The sequence below is a fragment of the Onychomys torridus genome, chromosome 5 (assembly GCF_903995425.1).
Source record: "Onychomys torridus chromosome 5, mOncTor1.1, whole genome shotgun sequence".
Lineage (NCBI taxonomy): Eukaryota > Metazoa > Chordata > Mammalia > Rodentia > Cricetidae > Onychomys > Onychomys torridus.
Genome location: NC_050447.1, coordinates 90,137,173 through 90,160,081, shown reverse-complemented (window position 1 = coordinate 90,160,081; position 22,909 = coordinate 90,137,173). Strand labels below are relative to the sequence as shown.

Genomic DNA, 22,909 nt, shown 5'->3' with positions numbered 1-22,909 from the left:
ATACCGAGGGTCTTAGCCTCGATGTCTACTGATACAATATGGGTAAGAAATACACACAGCAGCCAGTCAGCTTGCTGTTCTGATGATGTGGGGTCCAGGTGTGCTGCATGTATGGGCCAAGGTTGGCAGGAACTGAAAGTCCCCAAAGGAAACAGACTGAGCCTGGGGCTCCACACATGTATGGCCAAATGTGGAGCAGGAGGGTAGGAGGGGATACAGCCTGTTTACAGTCCTTGCTAAGATAAGCAGGCATGCTGTTAGCCTTGCAAAACCTGGTAGCTGCAGGAAGTGTGCCTGTGGCTGCCTCCCCTGCAGGTCTCATCCAGCTTCTCACTCTGTCCTTCCCTAGACCAGTCTCCCATCCCCCTCCTGTTCCATCCCAGGACTGCAGCATCTGTCTCCAGAACACCTGATCCCACTGCAGTGGCCATCTCAGCCAGACACAGATGAACTGGCTGATAGGTTAGGAAACATCTCGACAGCTGAGCAGAGTCTTCACCAGCACATCCGTGGCTTCTAGAACCAGCGAAGGCATCCAGCCTCCAGCAAGTATATATTGGGTCACAGGCAAGAAGCCATCTCAGTTTTTATTTTGTAAACAAAACCTTATTTAACTTCTAGTCAGTTTAAATTAAGCCAATTTATAGAACTTAAGATCTTTTAGCAGGGTGGTGGTGGCACACACCTTTAATTCCAGAACTTGGGAGGCAGAGGCGGGTGGATCTCTATGAGTTTGAAGTCAGCTTAGTCTACAGGGTGAGTTCTAGGACAGCCAGGGCTACAAAGAGAAACCCTGTCTTCAAAAACCAAAAACCAAACCAACGCCCCCACCCCCCAAAAAATAGAACTTTTAAAAATTACTTTTTTCTCCAGTATGATCCTTTTACAAATGTACATATTCAGGATACATATCCAGCAGGGGTGTACACCTCTGGGTGTACAGAATAAAACCACAAACTGCAAGCATTTTTATATTTAACTTAAAACTAAGAAAAGACACTGTGGTGGTTTGAATAAAAATGGCCCCCACAGGCCCATAGGGAGTGGCACTATTAGGAGGCGTGGCCTTGTTGGAGTGGGCGTGGCCTTATTGGAGGAAGTGTGTCACTGGGGAGGGGTGGGAGGATTTGAGGTTTCAGAAGCTCAAGCCAGGCTCAGTGTCACTCTTTATTCCTGCTGCCTGCAGATCCAGATGTAGAACTCACAGCTCCTTCTCCAGTACCATATCTGCCTGTGTGCTGTCATGTTTCTAGCTGTGATGACAATAGACTGAACCTCTGAAACTGTAAGCCAGCCCCAATTAAGTGTTTTCCTTTATAAGAGTTGCCATGATCATGGTGTCTCTTCACAGCAATAGAAACCCTAACTGAGACAGACAGAAACTCTCTGATGGATGTGGTTGAGTAAAAATAAAACTATGGTCAATTACCATTTTATGTGATTTTTTTATACTCACGGTTTTTGTTTTTAATTATATTTATGTGTATGTTCAACCACAGTATGTCTGTGCAGAGGTCAGAGGACAACTTGTGAGAATTGGTTCTCTCCTTCCACAATCTGGGTCCTGGGAATTGAACTCAGGTCCTCAGGCTTTGCCATCTGAGCCTTTACCAGCGAAATCATCTTGCAAGCCCCACTTACAGAGCTTTAAGAGTGAAACAGGGCTGGAGAGATGGCTCAGAGGCTGTCTGCACCAGGGCTGGGGTGAGAATTGAGCACTGGCCTTAGGATGCAGCTGAAAGAGCTAACAGACCTACCTAGGACCTGTGTGTGACAAAAGCCCCCACCAAGGTCTGAGGGCCTCAGAGGTCCAGGAAAGATGTGTGGCCTCAAAGACAAGCTGAAGGGGAGAAGCTGTGTGATGATACATGGTCCTCAGAGAAGGGGGAAATGGTGCGGTCTCTGGTGCTAAGTGGGTCAGAGCCAGCCCCACCCAAAGCCAAGCAGGAGCTGCACCCACAGCCACCATACTGAATTAATATATTCCTACTGCATGTGTATGGGTGTTCTACCTACATGTGTATCTGTACACTGTGTGTATGCCTGGTGTCTGTAGAACTGGAGGTAGGCAGTTGTGAACTACCATATGGGTACTGGGAATCAAATCCAGGTCATCTGTAAGAGTAGCTCCTAACCACTGAGTCATCTTTCCATCCATATTAATTTTTTAAGTTTGCATACAAGGTATTGAGTGTCTGTCTGGCATATTCGACAGCATGTTCTTCAGTGAATCTCCTCTCTCCTCATCTCCTCCTCCCTCCCCTACTCTTTCCATCTTTGGGTCCCATCGGTCCTTTTGCTGACCCCCCAGTCCTTCCTTCTCCCCTATTTGCCCCTTCTCATAGTATCCTTCAGTTTCATGACTTATACTAACCCCCACACATCTAAATATTAAACACTGGAATTCTCATATGAGAGAAAATGTGGTGTTCATTTTTCAGAGTCTAGGTTATTTTACTCAACAATTTCTAGAACCATCCATTTTCTTGAAGTTTTCATTTTTCTTTATAGATAAGTAAAACCCTGTTGTGCACATGTACCACATTTTTATTATCTGTTGATGGACACCTCAGCTTGTTCTGTTTCCTGGCTGTTACATAGAACAGCAATGAACAGATGAACAGGGATGAGGAAGTCTCTCCGTGGTGGGATATGAAGTCCTTTGGGTACATATCCAAAATTGACATAGGTGATCTTTTAAAATGATTTTTAATTATGTGAGGGGGGGAGGGGAGGGCTGAGGGATGGGTATGTGCACATAAGTTGCAGGTGTCAATGGGGACAGAGGTAGGCATCAAATGCCTTGGAGCTGGGGTTGTAGGAGGTTGTAAGCTACCTGACATGGATGCTGGGAATCAAATATGGGTCCTATGCAAAGAGCAGTGTTGTAGAATATTCCTTTACACTATGTGAAGACGCTTCATAATTAATAATAAGTCTCTGTTTGGGGGGCTGCTAGTCCACAAAAGCCTGCTACAGAGCAGTATGTGTTCTTAGCTGCTGAGACATCTTTCTAGCCCCTACTTTTAACTTTTAAAGAAACCTCCACAATGAGTTCCATATGAACACAGTAGTTTGGACTGCCACTGCTAGTAAACCCTTGTCAAGTTCCTTGATGACAGCTGTTCTGACTGGGGTGAGGTGGTATCTCTGAGTAGTTTTAATTTTGCACTTTCCTGAGGACTAGGGATGTTAAAATACTTATTGGTTATTTGTGCTTCTTCTTTTGAAAACTGTCTGTCCTTTCCATTAGCCATTCAGGTACACATGTCAGCACACAGTATTATAAGACTTCTTTGAGAAATTTTTGCAGAGCCATCTTTAAACCAAATATAAAACCCTACTAATTTTGCAAAGGCAAGGCCCTTTAGGAGGACTAGAAACTTTGACAGAGGAAGGCAAACATGGAGGCTGAGAAACTTCACATGAACTTGAACTTAGCTTATCTGTAATCCTCTCTGCTCAGGCTGAGCCAGAGAAAGACCACTCTTCTTGGAAGTCAACTCCAAGAATTTCTTCCCTTAAGAAGCCTGCCCTGTCGCCCTATCCCTGAGGCTCAGGCTGAAGTTGCAGCTCATAGGCAGGCCTGCACCCGTGTGCAGCCTTTCCTGATGCTGTTGCCTGGGAATCCTTGCTCCAGCTCCCTCAAGTCTCATTAAAGCTTGCCTGGATGACTAAATGAACATTAATGGAGAATTTCCAAGTAAAACAATAAAAGGCTTCATGTTTTATGCCCTTGATACCACCTAAATGAACAACAACAACAAAAACCTCTTCCAAATCAAGTATTTAAGAATCTTTGCATGCTTGGTCAATAAATACAAGGTTATCATAACTTTTAAAAAAGCAGATATTTTTAAGACCAGGTGGGGTAAGGCAGAAGAGACAATTATGCTCTTCAGGGGTTCCTGCATCAATATGACAATATGAATGGATTTCTATGGGAAAGTGATTGAGACAGCAGAATGCAGTAATGTTTGCAGAGGGCTGTCTGCCATCTGCACAGTCCTTGCTCTTTCTTTCCACCAGTCAGACAGCCCTGTAGTGATGCTTGATGGGAAAGTCAGGGTGAGGTCTGACTCATCAGTAGAAGACAGATATTAAGACATGCTGCTGGGGCTGGGGAGGTGACTTGGTCAGTGAAATGTTCATCACACAAGTGGGAGGCTTGAGTTTGACTCCCAGAGCCCATGTGAAAAAAAAACCAGGCATGAGTGGTATACATTTACAATCCCAGCACTGGGGAGGCAGAGATGGGTGTGTCCCTGGGGCTTGCCGGACAGCCCAGCCAGCCTATCTTATTCAGAGTGTTGTAGGCTAATGAGAGACCTCATCTCAGGAGAGGTAGACGGTGTTCCTGAGGATGACTCCAAGTTTGATACCTGAAACTGTCCTCCAAATTCCAAACACACATGCTCATATATGTACCTGCATCCACACATATACCCCCCACATGACCACATATGTGTGTATGCATCACACACACACACACACACACACACACACACACACACACACACATACACACACACTTTATTCAAAAGACCCAAGGCTTCTGCAGCAGCCACCAACGGCAACACTGGCACACGCATACCTGTGGGGTTTCCGACTGCGTCCTTCGAGCCACCATGAGTAACAGCTGCTGTTGAAGAGCATTGACAGCAGGGTCCCCTGAGGATGGATCTGGACTTCCTGAAGTGGTCGGACTGGAGGAGCTGAGAAGGACCTCTCTGAGAATGGGGAGAAACAATCCTTTGGTGACCACCTTGCATTAGGATACATTTATTTATTATATGGAAACCCTTGGTTGGGGACGTCCAGTGCAAGAGGGGACTGTCTGGATCCTGATCCTTATGTTTTCTATAAAGAGCTAAAAATTCTGTGTGTGAGGCTAACTGCAGGCACACAGCCTCCAGCCCTGGGCCTGGACACAGCTGCTGTGTGTGAGTGGATACTTGGTGCTCATAGGCAAAATCTCCAATTTTCTGTAATTTATGGGACAGAGGTGACCATTACAGGTAGATTTGGGAATTCCCAGACCCCAGCTGGGAAGATGAAGAACTCTGTATGATGGTTACATTAATTGTCAACGTGGCAGGGTTTAGACTCACCTAGGAGACACACCTCTGGGCATGTCTGTGAAGGACTTTCTAGATTGGGTTAGCTGAGGTGGGAAGACCCACCCTGAGTATGTGTGTGATGCCTTAACATCTTGAACTGAATAAAAAAAGAAGTTAAGATGAACACCAGCTTTCACCTTTCTCTGTTTCCTGACTATGAATGTCATGTGACTCCTGCAACCACACCCTCCTGAGTGTGATGGAGTATACCCTCAAACTGAGGCAAGGTAAACCCTTCTTTCCTTGATTTGCTATTGCTGCACATTTGATCACAGTGATGGAAAAAGGAACTATGACATTATGCTGGCTCTCCAACCCCAGCACTCTGCCGCTCCCGCAGACACCCCAAAGCAAGAAAGCCCATTTCCACAAAAGAAGCGCTTTTGTAGTAGCTGGAAGGGCCTTGGAAAAGCAGCCTTTGTTAAATGGCTTTAAGTCTCTGAGTATTTTTGTTATCTTAAATCATGTGAGTCACTGAGACTTAATTCAGCTCTTTGAATAATCACAGTCCTGGCTCTCCTAACTCTTAAATTCATTTTTATTTGTGTGTAATATGTGTGTACCTGCACCACATGTGTGCAGTGTCCACTGAGGCCAGAAAAGGATGCCAGATCTGCTGGAGCTGTGGGCAGTTGTGGACTGCCTGATGTGGGTGCTGGGAACAGTGCTGAGATCCTGAGCAAGAGCAGCAAGTATTCTCAACAGCTGAGCTGTCTCTTCAAGCCTCAGCCCTTGCTTCAGCTCAGAGAGCAGAAACTAAGGCATACTCCACAGGGCTTCCCAGGAAGGTACCTACATTTTAGGAGACAATACTGGTATTCTTACTCCATGGTTGTTTTTAAGGGAACTCCTACTCATGTGGCCCCATTTTTTCCAAATGGCTGAGATTGTATGCAGCAGAGGGGTGCAGTGTGTCAGTGATACAGGACTCCGTCCTTCCCTGGCCCTGGTGATAAAACTGGTCTCATCATCCATTCATCTCACTAGTACTTGGTTTGGGATTGGGGGCATAACACAGTTCTAAAGAGTCACCTAGGGAGAGGCAAGTGTATGGACATGTGTATGCTCCCACACTTGTTTATGTGTGTGTGCAATCATGTGGAAGCAGAGGTCAGCCTTGAGTGCTATTCCTCAGGTGATATCCACCTTAATTATTTTATTAGTGGAGGAATTGCACATTTGCCTTGTACATTTTTGAGAGTTCCAGGGAGTGAACTCAGACCACCAGTTGCATGACAAGCACCTTACTGTGGTGGGTATTGTGTTCCCTGAAATATTGTGTGTTCCCCAAAATAAACATATCTGGGGTCAGAGAGCAGACAGCCACTAAAACAAAGCCAAAAATGGTGGCTAGAAAATGGGTCAGAGCAAGCCATAACAGAAGTTGTGCAGTGGTAGCACACGCTTTTAATCCCAGCACTGGGGAGGCAGAGCCAGGTGGATCTCTGTGTGTTCAAGGCCACTTTAGAAACAGCTAAGCATGGTGACCCACGCCTTTAATCCCAGAAACCCAACCTTTAATCCCAGGGAGTGGGGGCAGAAAGAGAAAGGTATATAAGGTGTGAGGACCAGGAACTAGTAAAGTAAAGCATGTAGTTAGTTAACCATCTGGTTGGTTAAGCGTTCAGGCTTTGGAGCAACACAGTTCAGTTGAGATTCATGTGGATGAGGACTCAGAAGCTTCCAGCCTGAGGAAACAGGATCACCTGAGGAACTAGCAAGGTGAGATAGCTGTGGCTTGTTCTGCTTCTCTGATCTTCCAGCAATCACCCCAATAACTGACCTCAGGTTTGTTCTTATTAATAAGAACTCTTTGAGATTCATGCTACACCTTACGCCATCTTGCTGGTCCCCTTTCCAGCTTATTTTTTGAGACAAGATTCCTTACTTTTGACCTGAAACTTGTCAATCCATCTAGGCTAGCTGGGCAGCAAGCTCCATGGTCTACCTGTCTCCACTTCCCCATCACTGTCACCATGTGCTGGAGGCCATGGGAGTACACAGCAGGTGACAACTAGTATTCAACAAGTTGACCCACCAGGCGAATAACTCTCTGATGGGGAGCCCCACTTGGCAAATACTGTGGGGTCACTGACTGTAAATGACTGGTTGTTTCTTTCTGTAATTTTTCTCATGTGCCACTACATTTCTTCCCTAAAAACAGCTATGGTTGTTTTCCCACTGCTTGTGTGTTTATCTCATGTAGATATTCTACCTATTGGGCACACTTATAGTTGTAGATGGTAAGGGAGATGATTTCTGCTTAAGCTGTATAATTCTGATGAAGAGAAATATTAGGATATTTTTAATACTCAGACTGACATAGGAAAATAACCGTATAATTGTATTCTTAACTACAAAGACAGCTTTTTACACATTTAGCCAAGACCTAATATCAAATCCAAAATAGACTAGTTGCCCCGTCGAGACAAAGTGTACAAGGGCAAGTTCCTAGGTGTCTGTTTGTTGAACCAAAGCCTGGTAGATAACAACTCCCTGCAACAATTGACTTTTGCACATACTCCTACCATCAAGGTTCAGCCAGCTAACTATTTATTGTTTAAGTCCTGAATTTCAATGTCAATCTCTATCTGGGAACCCTAACCACACTTGAGCTACACACTTGCTTTATTCACTGTGCCTGGTCATCACAACCTCCCTAGCCTGACAGAAACCACGTGATTCCTTATGTATATCAGGATGGCTCTGTCTCTTATTGCTTACTCAAGAAATGCTTTGTGACCCTGAAAATGTAACTCCTATTTGTCCAGAGTTTTTGCTGTGGAGACAGAAATGTGTATGTAAGGCAGAAATGTGTGTGCAGAGGAGAATGAGACAGTGAGTGAGTGAGTGAGAGAGTGAGTGGGTTAAGAGTGAGTGAGTGATGTAGCAGTGTGTGAAGGAATGGAGCAGAGTAGAGAGAAGTGCATATAGAAAGAGAGGAGTGTATATAGAGAGATGTGGAGCTATGTGAAAAAGAGATGTAACTGTGTGTAGAGATGTGTGGCTGTGCAGGAGAAGGTATGTAGCTGTTGAAGAGATGTATGGATAGAAGAGAGGGCTATGTAGATGAGATGTATATCTATGTAGAAGAGGTGTGTGGAAAATGTAGCAGTATGGGGAATGTAACTGTGTGGAGACAGAGAGATTTTCAGAAAGAGAATTTTCAAGATGAAGTAAAAGAGAAAGTTACTATCAGAGAATGTGTGTTTCCTCATTTACCCCTCAGATAGAAAAGTCCAGCCCTTGCCATATTAGTGGATTTTTTTTGTTGCATACACTGGAGGTGGTCTTAGAGCAGGCTCTCCACAAAGGCTGCCAATAACCAGTAACCATGCCCAGCTTTTCTACATGAATTTTGGGGGATGGGGATTCAGACTGCATGGCTAGTACTTTATGGGCAAGCCACCTCCCCAGATAAAATGCTTCCTCCTGTTTAGTCCATTTTGAATTGAGTCTTCAGTAGCATGCAGCCCAAACTGTGCTAACTGAGGGATGCAGGTGAGTCAGTGATGTGATCTGACCTCTAACTTCTACAATTCCCCATACTCCATGACTATTCTCTCCTTATGTCCTAACTTCTCACTTTTTATACACACAGACACACAGACACAGACACACACACACACACAGACACACACAGACACACACACACACACATCCACACACGCACACACATCCACACAAATCCTCTATACTTGTATGATGAAATTTGTGATGGCAAGGATAAGTCAATGAAGCCTTCTTTATTAAGAACCATGTCAAGTGCACACCAGGTAAGTTAACATCACAGAACCCCAAACTCTAAACCCCAGTGTATTATGGTCTGGAAACGAAACTCTAGTCATCAGCAAGAGCAGTATGTGCTCTAAACAGCTGATCCACCTGTAACAGTCTGGATATAAAATGGGCTCAAAGACTCCTGTGCTTGAACCCTCAGTCTCCAGCAGGAGGCTCTGTTTTAGGGGTTTGTGAAACCTTTGGGAGGTGGGGCCTTGCTGGAGGAAGTGGGTCACTGAGGGTGGAATTTGAAGGTCATAGCCCAGTCCTGCTTCCAGTCCAGTCTCTGTTTCCTGACCCATAGGAGTGTGAGGACCCCTTCTGCTCTGTCCTCCCTAGCATGATGGACAGTTTCTCCTGACTCCATGAGCTGGAGTTGATCCTTCCTCTGTGACCTTGTCACAGCAATGTGACCAGCTCACTAACACACTGTCCCTACATTATTTGGAATGACTACTTCCCAGTGCTCGCTTTCCTTCTTGCTGGTCAGCACATCACACCTGCCCCTAATGGGCTGATCCATTAGCTTGATCAAGACAGCTTTTCAGCAGGACCTTGCGGGTTCGCATGTACACCACTGAGTGACACAGTCTGGAACTCTAGAGTGAGAGAAAATAGAAATGGAAGTTCCTTGATAGGACAGGGTCAGAGACTCAGAAATGTGGTGTGTGAGATGCACTGGAGCCAAGAAACTAGACCACGTTGCAGGGGAGGGAGGTCATGCTGACATGGGAGCAGGAGACGGAGAGAGCTGCATTCCTGTGTGGGGAGCTGGAGACATGGACCCTCTCCTGCTGGATACTTCATGATGTGTCAGATCAGCTCTGCTAGAGGCGTGCCTGCCAATGCTTCCTGCCAAGAAGCAGAACTCTAAGGAGGGGCCACTCATTCATGGGCTTGACTCCCCATATTATTAGGCATGCTTCTAATTGCAAAATAATATGTCATCACACTGGGTGGGGACGGGGGCTCAGGTAGAGTACTTGCCTGGCATGCACAAAGCCCTGGGTTCAGTTCTCATTGGCACACAGACAGACTGGGGTGGCACACACCTGTAATCCCAGCACTGTGAAAGTGACCTCAGTAGGTTCTGAAGTTCCAGGTCATCCTGGACTACATAGTGAGTTCAAGGCTGGCCTGGGATACATGAGACCCTGTCTCCAAAATAAATAGTGGCCAGAGAGGTGACTCATTGAGTAAAGATGCTTGTTTTGATCCCCAGGCCCTTTCTGGTAGAAGGAGAAAAACTACCTCTCCAATTGTCCTCTGACCTCTGAACACTCCCCCAAAATAAATCAATCAAAACGTCCTTTAAGATTAAAATAAATAAGTAGCTTTTGTGGGTAGATAACGTAAATATCTTATTTTATATGGTTTTATTTGTTCGGTTTTTTAGTTTATTGACACAGGGTCTCACTGTGTATCCCTATCTGGCTTGGAACTCACTATGTAGATCAGGCTGGCCTCAAACTCACAGAGATTTCCCTGACTCTGCCTCCTCAGTACTGGGATTAAAGTTGTGTGCCACTGCTTCTGGCCCTGTTTTTTTTTCTTCTTCTTCAAAACCTTTGGGTGAGTTCTAGAATGAACAGAGGTGGGTCTGAACCACCGCTGTTCTGTCCACTACCTGGACTTGGAGCACACTGCTTTTCCACCATGGATCTACACCTGTCAGAGAGGTGTTTCCCTACTGGAGAGTGTGGGAACTAGACTAGACTGGACAGAATGTCCTGATGAAGCCTCTAGTCAAGGACTTGGTGAGAGGTTCCAGTCTCTGTTGTCTCCTATTGATAGGGAACTTGAGGTAGCTGAGGTGGCTGCCAGCTTTTCCACCCATAACACCTTGGCTCCGGTAGTGGTGGGGAAGAGGGTCAAACCTGCACGCATCATATCTAACCCAGACTCAAACGGTAGGTCAGCTTCCCTCTCAAGGAACCTCTTTCACTAGCTTGGGCTGGGTCCTTGTCACAAGCATACCCTGTCACCTGTGCTGGCTCTTATGCAGCCCGGAGGGACGTCTGTGATTAGCAAAGCCATACCTCCCGTGGAGCTTCTCTGCTGGAGCCTATTCTCTACGCCCACCCCCCACTCCTCCACCCGGAGCTGTGGCAGCTGTAGTATTTCAGGAGCCTGAGAGCCATGCTCTCTACTGTGCTAATGAACATTATATTCCAGGACTGTTCATTAGGGGATGCCAAGGGACATTCCCACTTCCTGAAGCATCCGAGGGTGGAGAGAGCCCACTGTGTGGGATGACTGTCTCGATAACACCACCGGGTCTCCATCAGCCTGAGGCTGAGTTGGTCTCTGGTCAACGCGTTCCATTCAGGGTGGCAGCAGAGGAGAGAGAGCTCAGAGAAGCATCAGGGAGGGAGGTTGGTGGTGGTGAGTTGGGGGGTGAGGCATGGCAAGAAGAGCCAGCCCTGGGAGGAAGTCAAGAAGATGAAGGCTCAGCTGGGCCCCGGTGGCTCCAGCATGGAATTCCAGCACTTGGGTGGCTGAGGAGAGCTGGGAGTCTGAGGCCAGTCTCAGCTACAGTGAGACCCCGTTCAAACACAAGCAAGCAAGCAAACAAACAACTACAACTAGACTCTGTGCTGGGCCGGCTGGGTCAGGGCTGGGTCTAGGGTGAAAAGTGGTTGGTGCTGGGTGTGAGATTCCCTGTACTCTGCTGGCCCTAGCTCCCTCTACCTAATGGAAGCTTCGAACGGTCACAAAACAATCCAAGGGCGATGCTGCTACTTCCCAGCGGCAGAGAAAACATCACCGGATCTCATCCTCGCCAGATTTTAAAACAGCTTGTTGATCTCTGGAGAACGCACCTCTTCTGCCTGCCCTTCCCGGGGCTGCTGGCCCTCTGTGGGACGGACTGATGGCAGGACCTAAGAGGAATGCCTTAGGAAAGAAGTTGGTATAATGTGTTCACCGGCTGTGAAGGACACTCAAGGACAGCAGATCGGGGGTGGGGTGTTTCTAACAAGGAGCTGACTGTAAGGCGGGATCAACTCTCCTTTCCTAAGACCACACAAATGAAGGGAAGTCTCCCACGGGCAACAGAGGGAAAGCGAGTGGATGGAGTGCGCCCCCGTGTGGCAGCTGTGGCTGTGTGCAGGCATAAGGCCACAGCTTCCAGCTTGCATTTCTGTTCCTGGGACTCTGCGCCTCAAGAGAAACACTGCCTCAACCAACCCTGTGTCTGTCTGAGTCCCCAGGATGAGGACCACTGCAGGAGGAACAGAGATCACCAAAGACTGAGAAATCAGCGAGGCTGGGAAGAAACCACAGGAAGGCCCGCTGCAGGCCCTTTGCCTGGTCCTCCACGTCATCAAAGGCAGCAAGAATTGTCAAGTCTTTTCACTCTGGCATGGCCGCGAACGCACATCTCTCATTCAAACGAGTGGTGACAGGGCTCCGTGGCTGAGGTTAACTATCCCCCACCAGAGCTGAAATGTGCTGTGCAGAGTGCAGTTGGTCGGGTTTACTGAGGAGCCCCCACATCTCACCGTCCTGAGCACCTCACAGCCTCACCTCAGCGCCCCTCACTCCTGCTCTTGCAAACTCAATGTGTCTGCTTCTTTGGGGAGAAGCAAAAATCAATGGACTCTTTCTGGCAGTCCTCTGCCTGCTTCCTTTCCCAGGTGCACCCTTTAAACACCACGTCTGTAGGCTGAGGAGACGGCGATAAAGCATTTGCCACCCAGGCGTGAGGACCGAGTTTGAGCCCCAGAATGGACACCAAAAGTCGGGTGTGCTGTTGCACTCTTGTAACCTCGGTCCTGGGGAGGCAGAGAAAGGTGGACCCTTGGTGTGCACTGGCCAGCAATCCCAGCCTCCGTGGTGAGGCCCAGGTCCCAGGGAGAGGCCCTGTCTCCAAAAAGGAAATCCAGAGTGGACGACCACCGAGAGATGGACTGAGCTGTGCTAACATCCAGGTTGGGTCTTTTGAAGGAAAGACCGTCCTCGGGAAATGTGTAGACAAAATAAATAGAACTCTGTGCTGAACAAAGAATAAAGGTTCTTATTGTGGCTTAGTGGTGCCTGACTGTCAGCCCAGCACCTCGAGACAGAGGCACGAGGACCCAAAGTTCAAGACCAGCCTGGGCTGCATCTCAAAAATCAAACAAGGGCTGGAGAGATAGCTCAGTCAATGAAGTGTTTGCCTTGCAAGTGTAAGGGCCTGAGTTTGACCCCCAGAACCTAGCAAAGCATGGCAATGTGTGTTCGTAATCCCTGCACTGAGGAGGCAGAGACAATTCCTGGGGCTCACCGGCCAGCCAGCCCAGCCTGCATGGGGAGCTCTGGGCCAATGACAGACTCTGTCTCAAATGATATCTGAAGTTCTCTTCTGGCCTAGACACACATACACACACACCACACACCACACACACACCACACACACACACACACACACACACCACACACCACACACCACACACACAGCACCGGCAACAGCAGGGGGAGGGAGGCTTTCGTTACAAAGCCTGGAAAGGAATAGTCAAAGTCCAATGTGTGGTGAACCATTTCGACTCTGAACAATCGTTAACTTTCCAGGCAACTTCTTCCATTTCCTGGGCTAATGACCTACTTCCAGATCAGTTTTCAGGCAGATCGGCTCACTTTGGGCTCTGAACTAGTACATCAGTCCTGTGTTCTGGTCAGTTAAACATGAAGGGGAGTTGTTGTCAGGTAGTATTTCCCAGCATCCCCTGGAAATGCTGCAGTTCGGGTTTCTGGGGAGAGCAGATGAACAGTTAGTGTGTGACTCAAGGTGCTCTGTGAAACTCCTGCAGTGGAGGGGGAGGTTGTTTCTCACAGTGTTTTCGGGGGGGGGGGGCAGGAAGGGAAATAAACTTCCTCTCTCAGCTTCCTCCAAGAATCCCTAAAGAGACAGGGAAGTTACATGGCTCAAAAGTCCCCATTCAGAGCCCAGCATCGAGGACATAAAACTATCACATGACAACCAGGCCTCACAATGGCTAAGAGAGTCGCCTTCCTGCCGGTAATGGGATCCAGCAGTTTAACAATTTAGTTGGAGGTGCTCCCAGCCACTGAGGTCACCTTAGAGGGGAAGAGTTGGTTTTCCAGTAACTTCTATGGAGAATAGCTTACGGAGCCCTCACCAGGCTCCCTTCCAGTCAGAACGCCTACATTTGTATTTGCTATGGTTGGAGAACCCAGAACAAAACGGCTTTAAGCCCTAGAGACAGAATATTCAGTACACAACCTAAAGCTGCCCCAGATGCCAAGGCATTGGACCACCGGCTGCTGGGGAAACACGGTGTCCTTAGCTGCCCACTTCACAAACAGGTAAAGTGGCCCCTGCTGAGAATGGGCTTCCTCCTGGCAGATGCCAGGGGTTGGCTGCAGTGAGAAGTTAACTCTGAACTTTGCCCTCCTTTTCTACCCAGAAGGGGAACACACCTGACACTGCTGAATGCCCTGCACACAGGCTCTGATTTGAATGATGTGCAAGTGTGTGTGTGTGTGTGTGTGTGTGTGTGTGTGTGTGTGTGTGCCCTGTGGTGGATGTCAAAGGTCAACCTCTGGTGTCATCTCTCAGATGCCATCCACCTTGCTTTGAGAGAAGGTATTCGCATTGACCCAGGATCTGCTGACTAAGGTGGACTGGCTGGCCTGTGAGCTTTGGGGATCCATCTGTTTCTACCACCCAGTGCTTAGATTCCAAGTATGCTGCACAGCTGGCTTTTTAATGTGGATTCTAGCTCCCTATGCCTGCGCAGCAAGTGTTTCAACAAGCTGAGTTAACTTCCCAGGCCAACTTTAATTTTTAAAGCAAGCCAGTGAAATCATTGTTTCTCTCAACTTACAGGTCAAAAAAGTTGACAAGGAGAGGCAATATGACTCAGTGAGTAAAGGGGCTTGCCACTAGGCCTGATGACCTGAGTTTGCTCCCCAGGACCCACATGATAGAAAGAGAGAAGCTATCCTTTGACCTCCACATATGTGCAGTGTGGCACACACACACACACACACACACACACACACACACACACACACACACCTAAAAATAAATAAGTAAAAATGTAATGCAAGTATTTTAAACTTAATGAATAAAAAATTATACCACATGAAACAGAAAATAAACACAGGTGTTGAAATTCGAACCCACATCAGTAAGACTTCTGCTTATGTCCAGAGCAGCTAGAGATGGACCTGGGCAGGTCTAGGTCTCAATCTCAGCTCTGCCTCCTCTTTCAGCTTTCTTGCTGATAGAGAACGGCTTCCCTCAGAGAACGACGAGCTGGAAGCTCAGCTCTGATGTCCACATAGAAAGTGCTGAGTCAGGCTGGAGGTTTCTGTTTGCTCTGTTTTCTCATGGCTGAAACGATGTCCTATTAATTCTGTATTCACATGTGTTGATAACTCTCTCAAGACTATGAGCTACCATGCTGCTTCACAAAGACTCAGGGCCCTGTGTCTTCCTGGTGGCAAAGCCACCAGCAGCTGTCATTGCTCTGGCTGGGTCAGAGGTCATTCCTCACCTTTAGTGTTAGAGACAATTAGTAGGGAATGCCACCCTCCCCCATGTGCTCACACACATACACCACTGAGGGGCTGATATGTGGCTCAGCAGCAGGGCACTTGCCTAAAATATACTAATGAAGGGTTGGCTGTAGCTCATGGGAAGGGTGCTTGCTATAAACTTCCGGTGAGGGGCCGGAAGCAAGGCTCCGGTGGGAGAGTACTGCCTAGAATCTAATGTGAGGTGATGGGGATGTTGCTCAGTGATAGAACACGTGTCTGGAATCTACCGGTGAGGGACTGGGGATGGGGTCCATCCCTCGTGTACTTGCCTAGCATGCAGGAGGTCCTGAGATTCAACTCCCAAAGTACATATACATAAAAGAACTCTAGCTGGGAAAGGCAGTGCAGAGAAAGATAAAAGAAAAATAAAAATGGGGTGATTAATAAAGAGAAATTAGAGAGAGAAAGCCAGTAGGTGCCACTCACTGAGGTGGTGTGGAAACTCCAAGGCCTTCTCACCCACATGTGCATCCTTTATGGCTTTGTTTTTAAATTTTATTTTATTTATGCATATGTGTGTGCAATTACTTGTCTGTATGTGCACCATGTGTATACAGGCATCCACAGAGACCAGAAGATGTAGAGGATGTAGAGGCCCACAGAGGTTTCCTAGTGAGAACTTACTCAGTGTTAGAGAATCTGAGCTTGCTTTACCCAGGAGGGCTGCATAAGGAGATGAATTGACCCCGGGTGTGGTTACCAGGTGTTTGGAAGGATCTACACTGGCTGTGTGGTGTGCTTTGATCTAGGAAGGGGGAGGTCTTTTGCCCTGCCCCTTGCAAGCATTGTTATAAAAAGCCCTTTGGAAGAGGCTTTTGACCCAGGTCCTTCCGAAGCTGTCCTGTGTTTCTCTCGTTCTCCTCTTCTCTATCTTTCTATCTAAAAGTTTCTTATCCCTCCCTCCTCCTCATAGGGACCTGGCCTCTCACAGGTGGATGCCCTGCAGCTGAAGTTACAGATGTTTGTGAGCCACCCGCTGTGACTATTGAGAACAGAACTCACGTCTTCTGCAAGAGAATCAAGTGTTCCCAACCACTGAGCCACGTCTCTGGTCCCTTAGTTTTTCAAGGCTCAGGATATGTGACTACAACGTATGTGACACTGGTAAATTGTCACATGCTGTTTGAGCTCACTGAGGAGCTTGCTCTGAAAATACAATTACCCACTCCAGCCTCAAAGTTTGTCTCCAAGTGTCTTTTTACTGGATAGAGCTGCTCTCCCAACTCTGACAGGAAAGAGAAGATCAGCAAAACAGCCCAAGAGTGAAAACACAGTGTTTTTCTAACATCTACCCATCACTTGCTATTTCTTACTTTGGCTTCCTGTATACATAGTAAAGTCAATTCTGGGGTTTGAACAATGGCTCAGAAGTTAAGAGCACTGGCTGCTCTTCCGGAAAACTAGAACTCAGTTCCCAGCATGGTGCTCCCAAACCCTCTGGAACTCCACTTCTGGGAGATCTGGCTCCCACTTTCGGTCTTCAAGGGCACTACACACATACAGTACGCAGACACAGACACAGACACACACACACACACACACACACTCATGTATGCACAGGCAAAACATCTATACATGCAAAGAGAATTTTAAAAATCAATAAAAATAAACACGCTTATTCAAAACTGAAAATACAGCTCTCATAGATCATTCTCTTGATTCACAACACTAGCACTACTAGTAAATTCAGGTCAGTAATTACCTGGGAAGAAAGTAATGTATATTTATTCAGAAGCAACAAAAATCCAACAAGAGCAAAGCTCCTGCCTTTACCGTGGGATGAAACAGGAGGCTTCTGTTTGCTCTGAATTTAGCATAAGAGCATGTCAACCTGCCTCTGGGGAGAAGATGTGACAGTTCCCTGTGTTTTCCTGCACTCGAAGACATCACCTGAGAAAGCTGCTATGCTAAATGATGAAATTCCCTACTGCAATCCTGGCATGTGCAAACACTAGCGTGGAGTGAAGGACATGCACACCTTTCCTTTTGAGTGTCTGTTTGCTCAGGGATTCTACTTGTCTCTGGCTGGGGAAGCCAGCTTTGATTGGTGCACTCACTGGTACCTGAGACTGCAGGAGGCCCTGTCCCTGCGGAACTGACTAGGTTCAAGTGGAACACATCAGGGCAGAACAGGAAGGGTGGGATGACAGGGAGGGGTGACCTCCAGACACTGACATCGGGCACTGGGTGACAGGGAGGGTGACTTGCAGACACTGACATCAGGCACTGGGTGACAGGGGGGGGTGACCTCCAGACACTGACATCGGGCACTGGGTGACAGGGAGGTGACCTCCAGACACTGAACTCGGGCACTGGGTAACAAGGAGAGTGACCTCCAGACACTGACATCAGGCACTGGGTGACAGGGGTGTGACCTCCAGACACTGACCTTGGGCACTGGTTGACAGGGTGTGACCTCCAGACACTGACATCGGGCACTTGCATTTTTGATCAGGTGAGAATCGATGATGGCTCATAACATCAGTGAAAGAACACCCCAGAGGCTGGTGCATGAGGACAGGAAAATCATGCTGATCATTTTAGGTTCCCTGAAGTTCCCCATCACACCCCTGAGAAGAACTCAGGACTCAGGATCCTAACATGAGACCTCTGAAGTTAGATTCTGTTCCTTTTGTTTGAGACCAGGTCTCATGTAGCCTGGGTGGCCTCGACATTTCTCTGCTGCTGAAGATGATCTTGAATTTTGTATCTTCTTGCTCTTCCCACCTCTCAAGAGCCAGGATTACAGTTCCCTGCCACCAAGCTTTATTAATGTAGTGTGGGAGTTGGAATGGAGGGCTTCAACTCAGTCCTACCAACAGAGTCACTACCCCGGGTTCTTAAAACGCCTCTTACAGTCTCCATGCGGGAAGCCCGTGACATGCCGATTATACCATAATAGTCTGTAGTTCTTCAAACACACATGCAGTTTTAACTCACTGCACGTAACAGATTTACCTCCATATTTATAGCAAGCAACTGAGACCCACCCATTCAGATCGCCATAAAGAATCTCTAAGCCCGGAGAACCTCAGACCTGCTCCACAGCTGGTGAGTTGAACAGCTGGCTCTGTGCTCAGAGAACCGGCATGCTGTCTAGCTGTACAAGCTGCTTCAGTACTAAGGGAACTCACACTATGAGGAATTAGGAGCTGTCCACCATGTTCTCAACAAAACAGAAAAGACACTTAGGGCATCTGCCTGCAGAGTGGCCTGTGAACTAGAAGCATCCACACTTCCAGTGTGCCCTTGGGCAGAGGTTGCACTGCCCTCTAGAGAGCTGAGCTCTCAAGCCTCCAGGCTCAGGTTCCTTCACACAGGTCTCCTCCCTGTCTCCACCTACATGCCCTGTTCACCTTCCACCAGGGCCACGGACCCAAAAATGGTTCAGCTGAGTTTTCCAACATGTCATATTTTCCATTTCACACAAAACTCTGCCTTGACCTCTACAGAGGAGCCTGTGGACCCCAGCCCTGTCCAGGCTCCCAGACCTGGAGGCAAAGCCCACTCACCTGGCACGTGAGGCACAGTCAGGGTTCGAGGACCGATGCTGGCAGGAGCCTTCTTTCTGATTTCCAGACTTTAAATAACACGACCTGATTTCTCCTGCAAAATTGTGAGATTTGAGCAAAGAGTATCATTCCATGGTCTGCAATGCATAAGCTCACTCCCACCATCTTCAAGTTAAAGGTGGCCCTGTCACACTGTCTGTGGAGTGACTGGCTCTGTTTCACATTTGAAGCAGAAGTTTATGTAGCAAAGGAAACCACTGAGAAAAATGTTCTGTGTACAACCTGGTACAACCTAGTACTCACTCCATCACTGCCTTTGATCTGTTTATCAGAATTGTTCTGTTAGTCAATTAACTTTTGTTTCCTTCTTTTCTTTTTTTTTTCTTTCCATTTCTTTTTCTCTCCCTGTGAGTCCAGGCTAGCCTCCAATGATCAATCTTCCTGCCTCAGCCTCATACTCAGATTACAGGCATGGGCTACTATACCTAGTATTCTTTCTCAGATAGCTCAGGCTGGCCTTCATCTCACTATGTAGCCATGACACCCCTGAATTCCTGACCCTCCTGCTTGAGTGCTGGGATTATAGGTGTGATTGAGTGGTGCTGGGAATCTACTCCAGGGCTCATCATACCCCACAGACACATAGGTCCCCAGCCCTTTACTTCACATGTTTTTCTATATTCCACTCACATAGCAGCAGGACTGGAGGAGGGCTGAGCAGGTGATTTCTGTGTGCATGCACATGGGTATTACATATAAGAGACTCATTAGGCCTGCATCTTAGATGGAGGCTACAGAGTCCAGGGTGCCTCAGGGAAGGTGAGTGAGCATGGCTGCTGGTCAAGAGGAGAAGAAAGGAGGCATCCATTTGCAGATTTCAATTAGTTCGGCTGGAGGGTCCTGAGCATTGAAGTGTGAAGATCAGCTGCTGCCCTGATGTAATCTCCTAGTCCTAAGGAGCACTTTCCTCTGGGGCTTAGGAAATGCAGTTAATTCCCTGGTGGAGACACCTGCCAAGTGGCCTTCAGACTCCAAAGTGCCAAACAGCCAAGGCCTGGCCTCCACTTTCTGGAGGTCTAGATAAAAGTGTGTGTGTGTGTGTGTGTGTGTGTGTGTGTGTGTGTGTGTGTGTGTGTGACAGTGACACAAGACATTGAGTCCGATAAGGCCACAGAAGTAAGCATCCTGAGTACTCAGTAACTGACAATGGACTGGAGCCATGTGGACAAACAGCACATGCTTTCTCACAGGCAGGTCCTAGCCTCCTTCTCACTTCCAATGTGTGTATGTTTGTGTTTATGTTGGAGTGAGTGTGTATAGAGACCAAGAAACTCAAAAGAAGTCAGGAGAGGGAGAAACAGAGGTGGTTGTGGAAGGAGGGAGAGGGAACCAGAACATGTGTAATTTCAACATGGAAGGCGAGTATGTGGATGGAAGGCAAGTATGTGGATGGAAGGCGAGTATGTGGATGGAAGGGTTCACACCAGGATGGGGGCTGGGAGATGGGGGAGAGCAGGCCAGGACTAAACCAGTGTAGAAACCCCATTAGGAAACCTGCTATTTTGTATACTGATTAAAAATAACTTTAAAAAGTTAAAAAGGATATTAGCCAAGACCCAGTCCAGAAAAACCAGAGCCCATGTCTCTTGTCTTTGGGACTCTGACCCAATCATTTGATGGGTGATTCCTCATGTAACTACTTTATATCATTTTTATGGAGACACTAGGAAAAACTATGAGGACATTTAACAAACACCTAATAAATATTTATTGGGAACTGGGCATGTGCCTTGATGAAGTCTCCACTTGGGGAGGAGAAATATCATTAGCAGATTATCATAAGACAAGAAATAACTACTGTAATAATGTAGATGAAAGTTGAGGATTGGGTATTTAGAGAGCCCAGGGATGTGGTTTTATGTGTTGAGGTAAAACCTTGTGTCAGAAAAATAAATGAAAAAATAAAATTCAAAGGAGCAAAAATCAGGCGCACCTGGTTAATTCTAAGGTTTGCCTGGAATTTTCTCCTTAGAAATAAGACAAAAAGGGTAAGTAGCATACTGCAGGTGTAATAAGGATAGCACTCGCCAAGCAGAAAGGAGAGAGCTCCTTTGATAGTACTAAAGGCAACCCCAGGACAGTCTGACTGTTATAATATCTAACGCTTAGACTAGGGACCACGCAGAGCTCCCAAGAAAGTTATGGCTGTCCCCCTTCTTGCTCTCTAGGAGTTCTTTAAGACTCACCATGCTCATCGATGAAAACGTGCATGGCATCCAGGGAAATTTCCTCCTGTACAGAGGTTTCTGGCCCACTGATGACCTGTAGTACTGAGCTGTCTTGTTGGGAAGTCACTCTGTAGATGATCTGTCTTTGCCGACTGCCCTGGAAACTTAATACACAGAAAAGCTTCAAGGATGCTGTGCTGGCTAGTTTTATGTCAACTTGACACAAGCTAGAGTCATCAGAGGGAGGATCCTCCTCAACAGAGAAAATGCCTCCATAAGATCGGGCTATCAGCAAACCTGTTGGGAATTTTCTTAATTTGTGATGGATGGGGGAGAACCCAGCCCATTGTGGGTGGTGCCACCCCTGTGCTGGTGGTTCTGGGTTCTATAAGAATCAGGCTGGGCAAGCCAAGTGGAGCAAGCCCTTAAGCACCAATCCTCCATGGCCTCTGCATCAGCTCCTGCCTCCAGGTTCCTGACCCGCTTGAGTTCACACTGCTTTCGATGGTGAACTGTTCTATGGAACTGTGAGTGAGATAAACCCTTTCCTCCCCAAGTGGCTTTTGGTCATGGTGTTTTATCACAGCAATAGTAACTCTAAGACAGATGGTGAGGGGCTGGGAAGATGACTCGCTGGTAAACTGCTCACCATGCAAGTGTGAGAACCTGAGTTCGGAACCCTAGGACTCATGTGAACAAAAGCCAAGCCCTGAGGCATGCTCCAATAATCCCTGGGCTAGGGAGGAGACAGGAGGATTCCCCAGGCTCCTTGGGCAGCCAGTGTAGCTGAACAGGTAAGTTCTAAGTTCAGTGAGAGATGGAGAGCTACTGAGATGTTCAACATCTGACCTATACACACACACACACACACACACACACACACACACACACACACACACACACACACCAGGAATTCTTCTTTACCCTCCCCAAAGCATTACAAGGAGCACCTGGTGGGACAGGCCACCCCACACTCCACACAGGGCTAAGTGACCAAGTCCTCCTTACAGTGCTGTGGTCTTGGCAGGCTCTGTGGACACTGGGCTGGCGACTGCATGGTCTTGGCTCGGCAAATCTGGTTTTCCTGGCTTTGGATCATGTCCACTGGGTTTTTCACACTCCACAGCTTCTTCCTTGGTCCTTGGGGAGGCACGATCTGGAAGATAGAGCTTTCCATGTTAACAAAAAACAGGAAAACCATCTCAGAGTTTGGGGAATAAACTATCAGCCCTGAAATATGAAAAGAGTGAAGTCAAATCATACCAGCACTTAGGAGACTGAGGCAGGAGGATAGCTGTGAGTTCCACCCTATCCTGGGCTACAGAGTGAGATTTGGCCTCAAAACCAAGCAAACAACAAAACTCCAAACTATCTGGGTATGGTCATGACTACCTATAATCCTAGCATGCAGGAAGCTGAGGCAGGAGGATCCCCAGGAGCTTGAGGCTAGCCTGGTCTACATAGTGAGATTCTGTATCAAATGACAAAGAGAGAAAAGAGGGAGAGGAGGAAGGGAGGAAAGACAGGTTTCTAGATGTTCCTTTTACTAAGTAAGAAAGTCTATAAATATACTTGAGACAGACACGCCTGTACATTTGAGACAAGTTGTTCAGGCATCTACAGTCACCATCCACTCTGCCAAGGGATTCAGAGACTCAGTGGCATCCATTACCCTGTTGAATCCCCATATGCATTACATACATGAAAGGGTCTAAACACACAA

At 47.3% G+C, this 22,909-nt stretch overlaps 1 protein-coding gene across 3 annotated transcripts in view; it reads right to left on the bottom strand.

Moving 5' to 3' along the window:
- The window catches only part of Pcnx2 (pecanex 2), a 163,834-nt gene that overhangs the window by 120,320 nt on the left and 20,605 nt on the right, over nucleotides 1-22,909 (bottom strand). For all 3 annotated transcript variants that reach the window (XM_036186896.1, XM_036186897.1, XM_036186898.1), the window contains exons 6-9: nucleotides 22,195-22,342; nucleotides 21,205-21,350; nucleotides 18,959-19,052; nucleotides 4,595-4,730 (exon numbers count right to left, since the gene is read on the bottom strand). In XM_036186896.1, coding sequence (XP_036042789.1) covers nucleotides 4,595-4,730; nucleotides 18,959-19,052; nucleotides 21,205-21,350; nucleotides 22,195-22,342 — 524 coding nt within the window. The remainder of the gene's footprint in view (nucleotides 1-4,594; nucleotides 4,731-18,958; nucleotides 19,053-21,204; nucleotides 21,351-22,194; nucleotides 22,343-22,909) is intronic.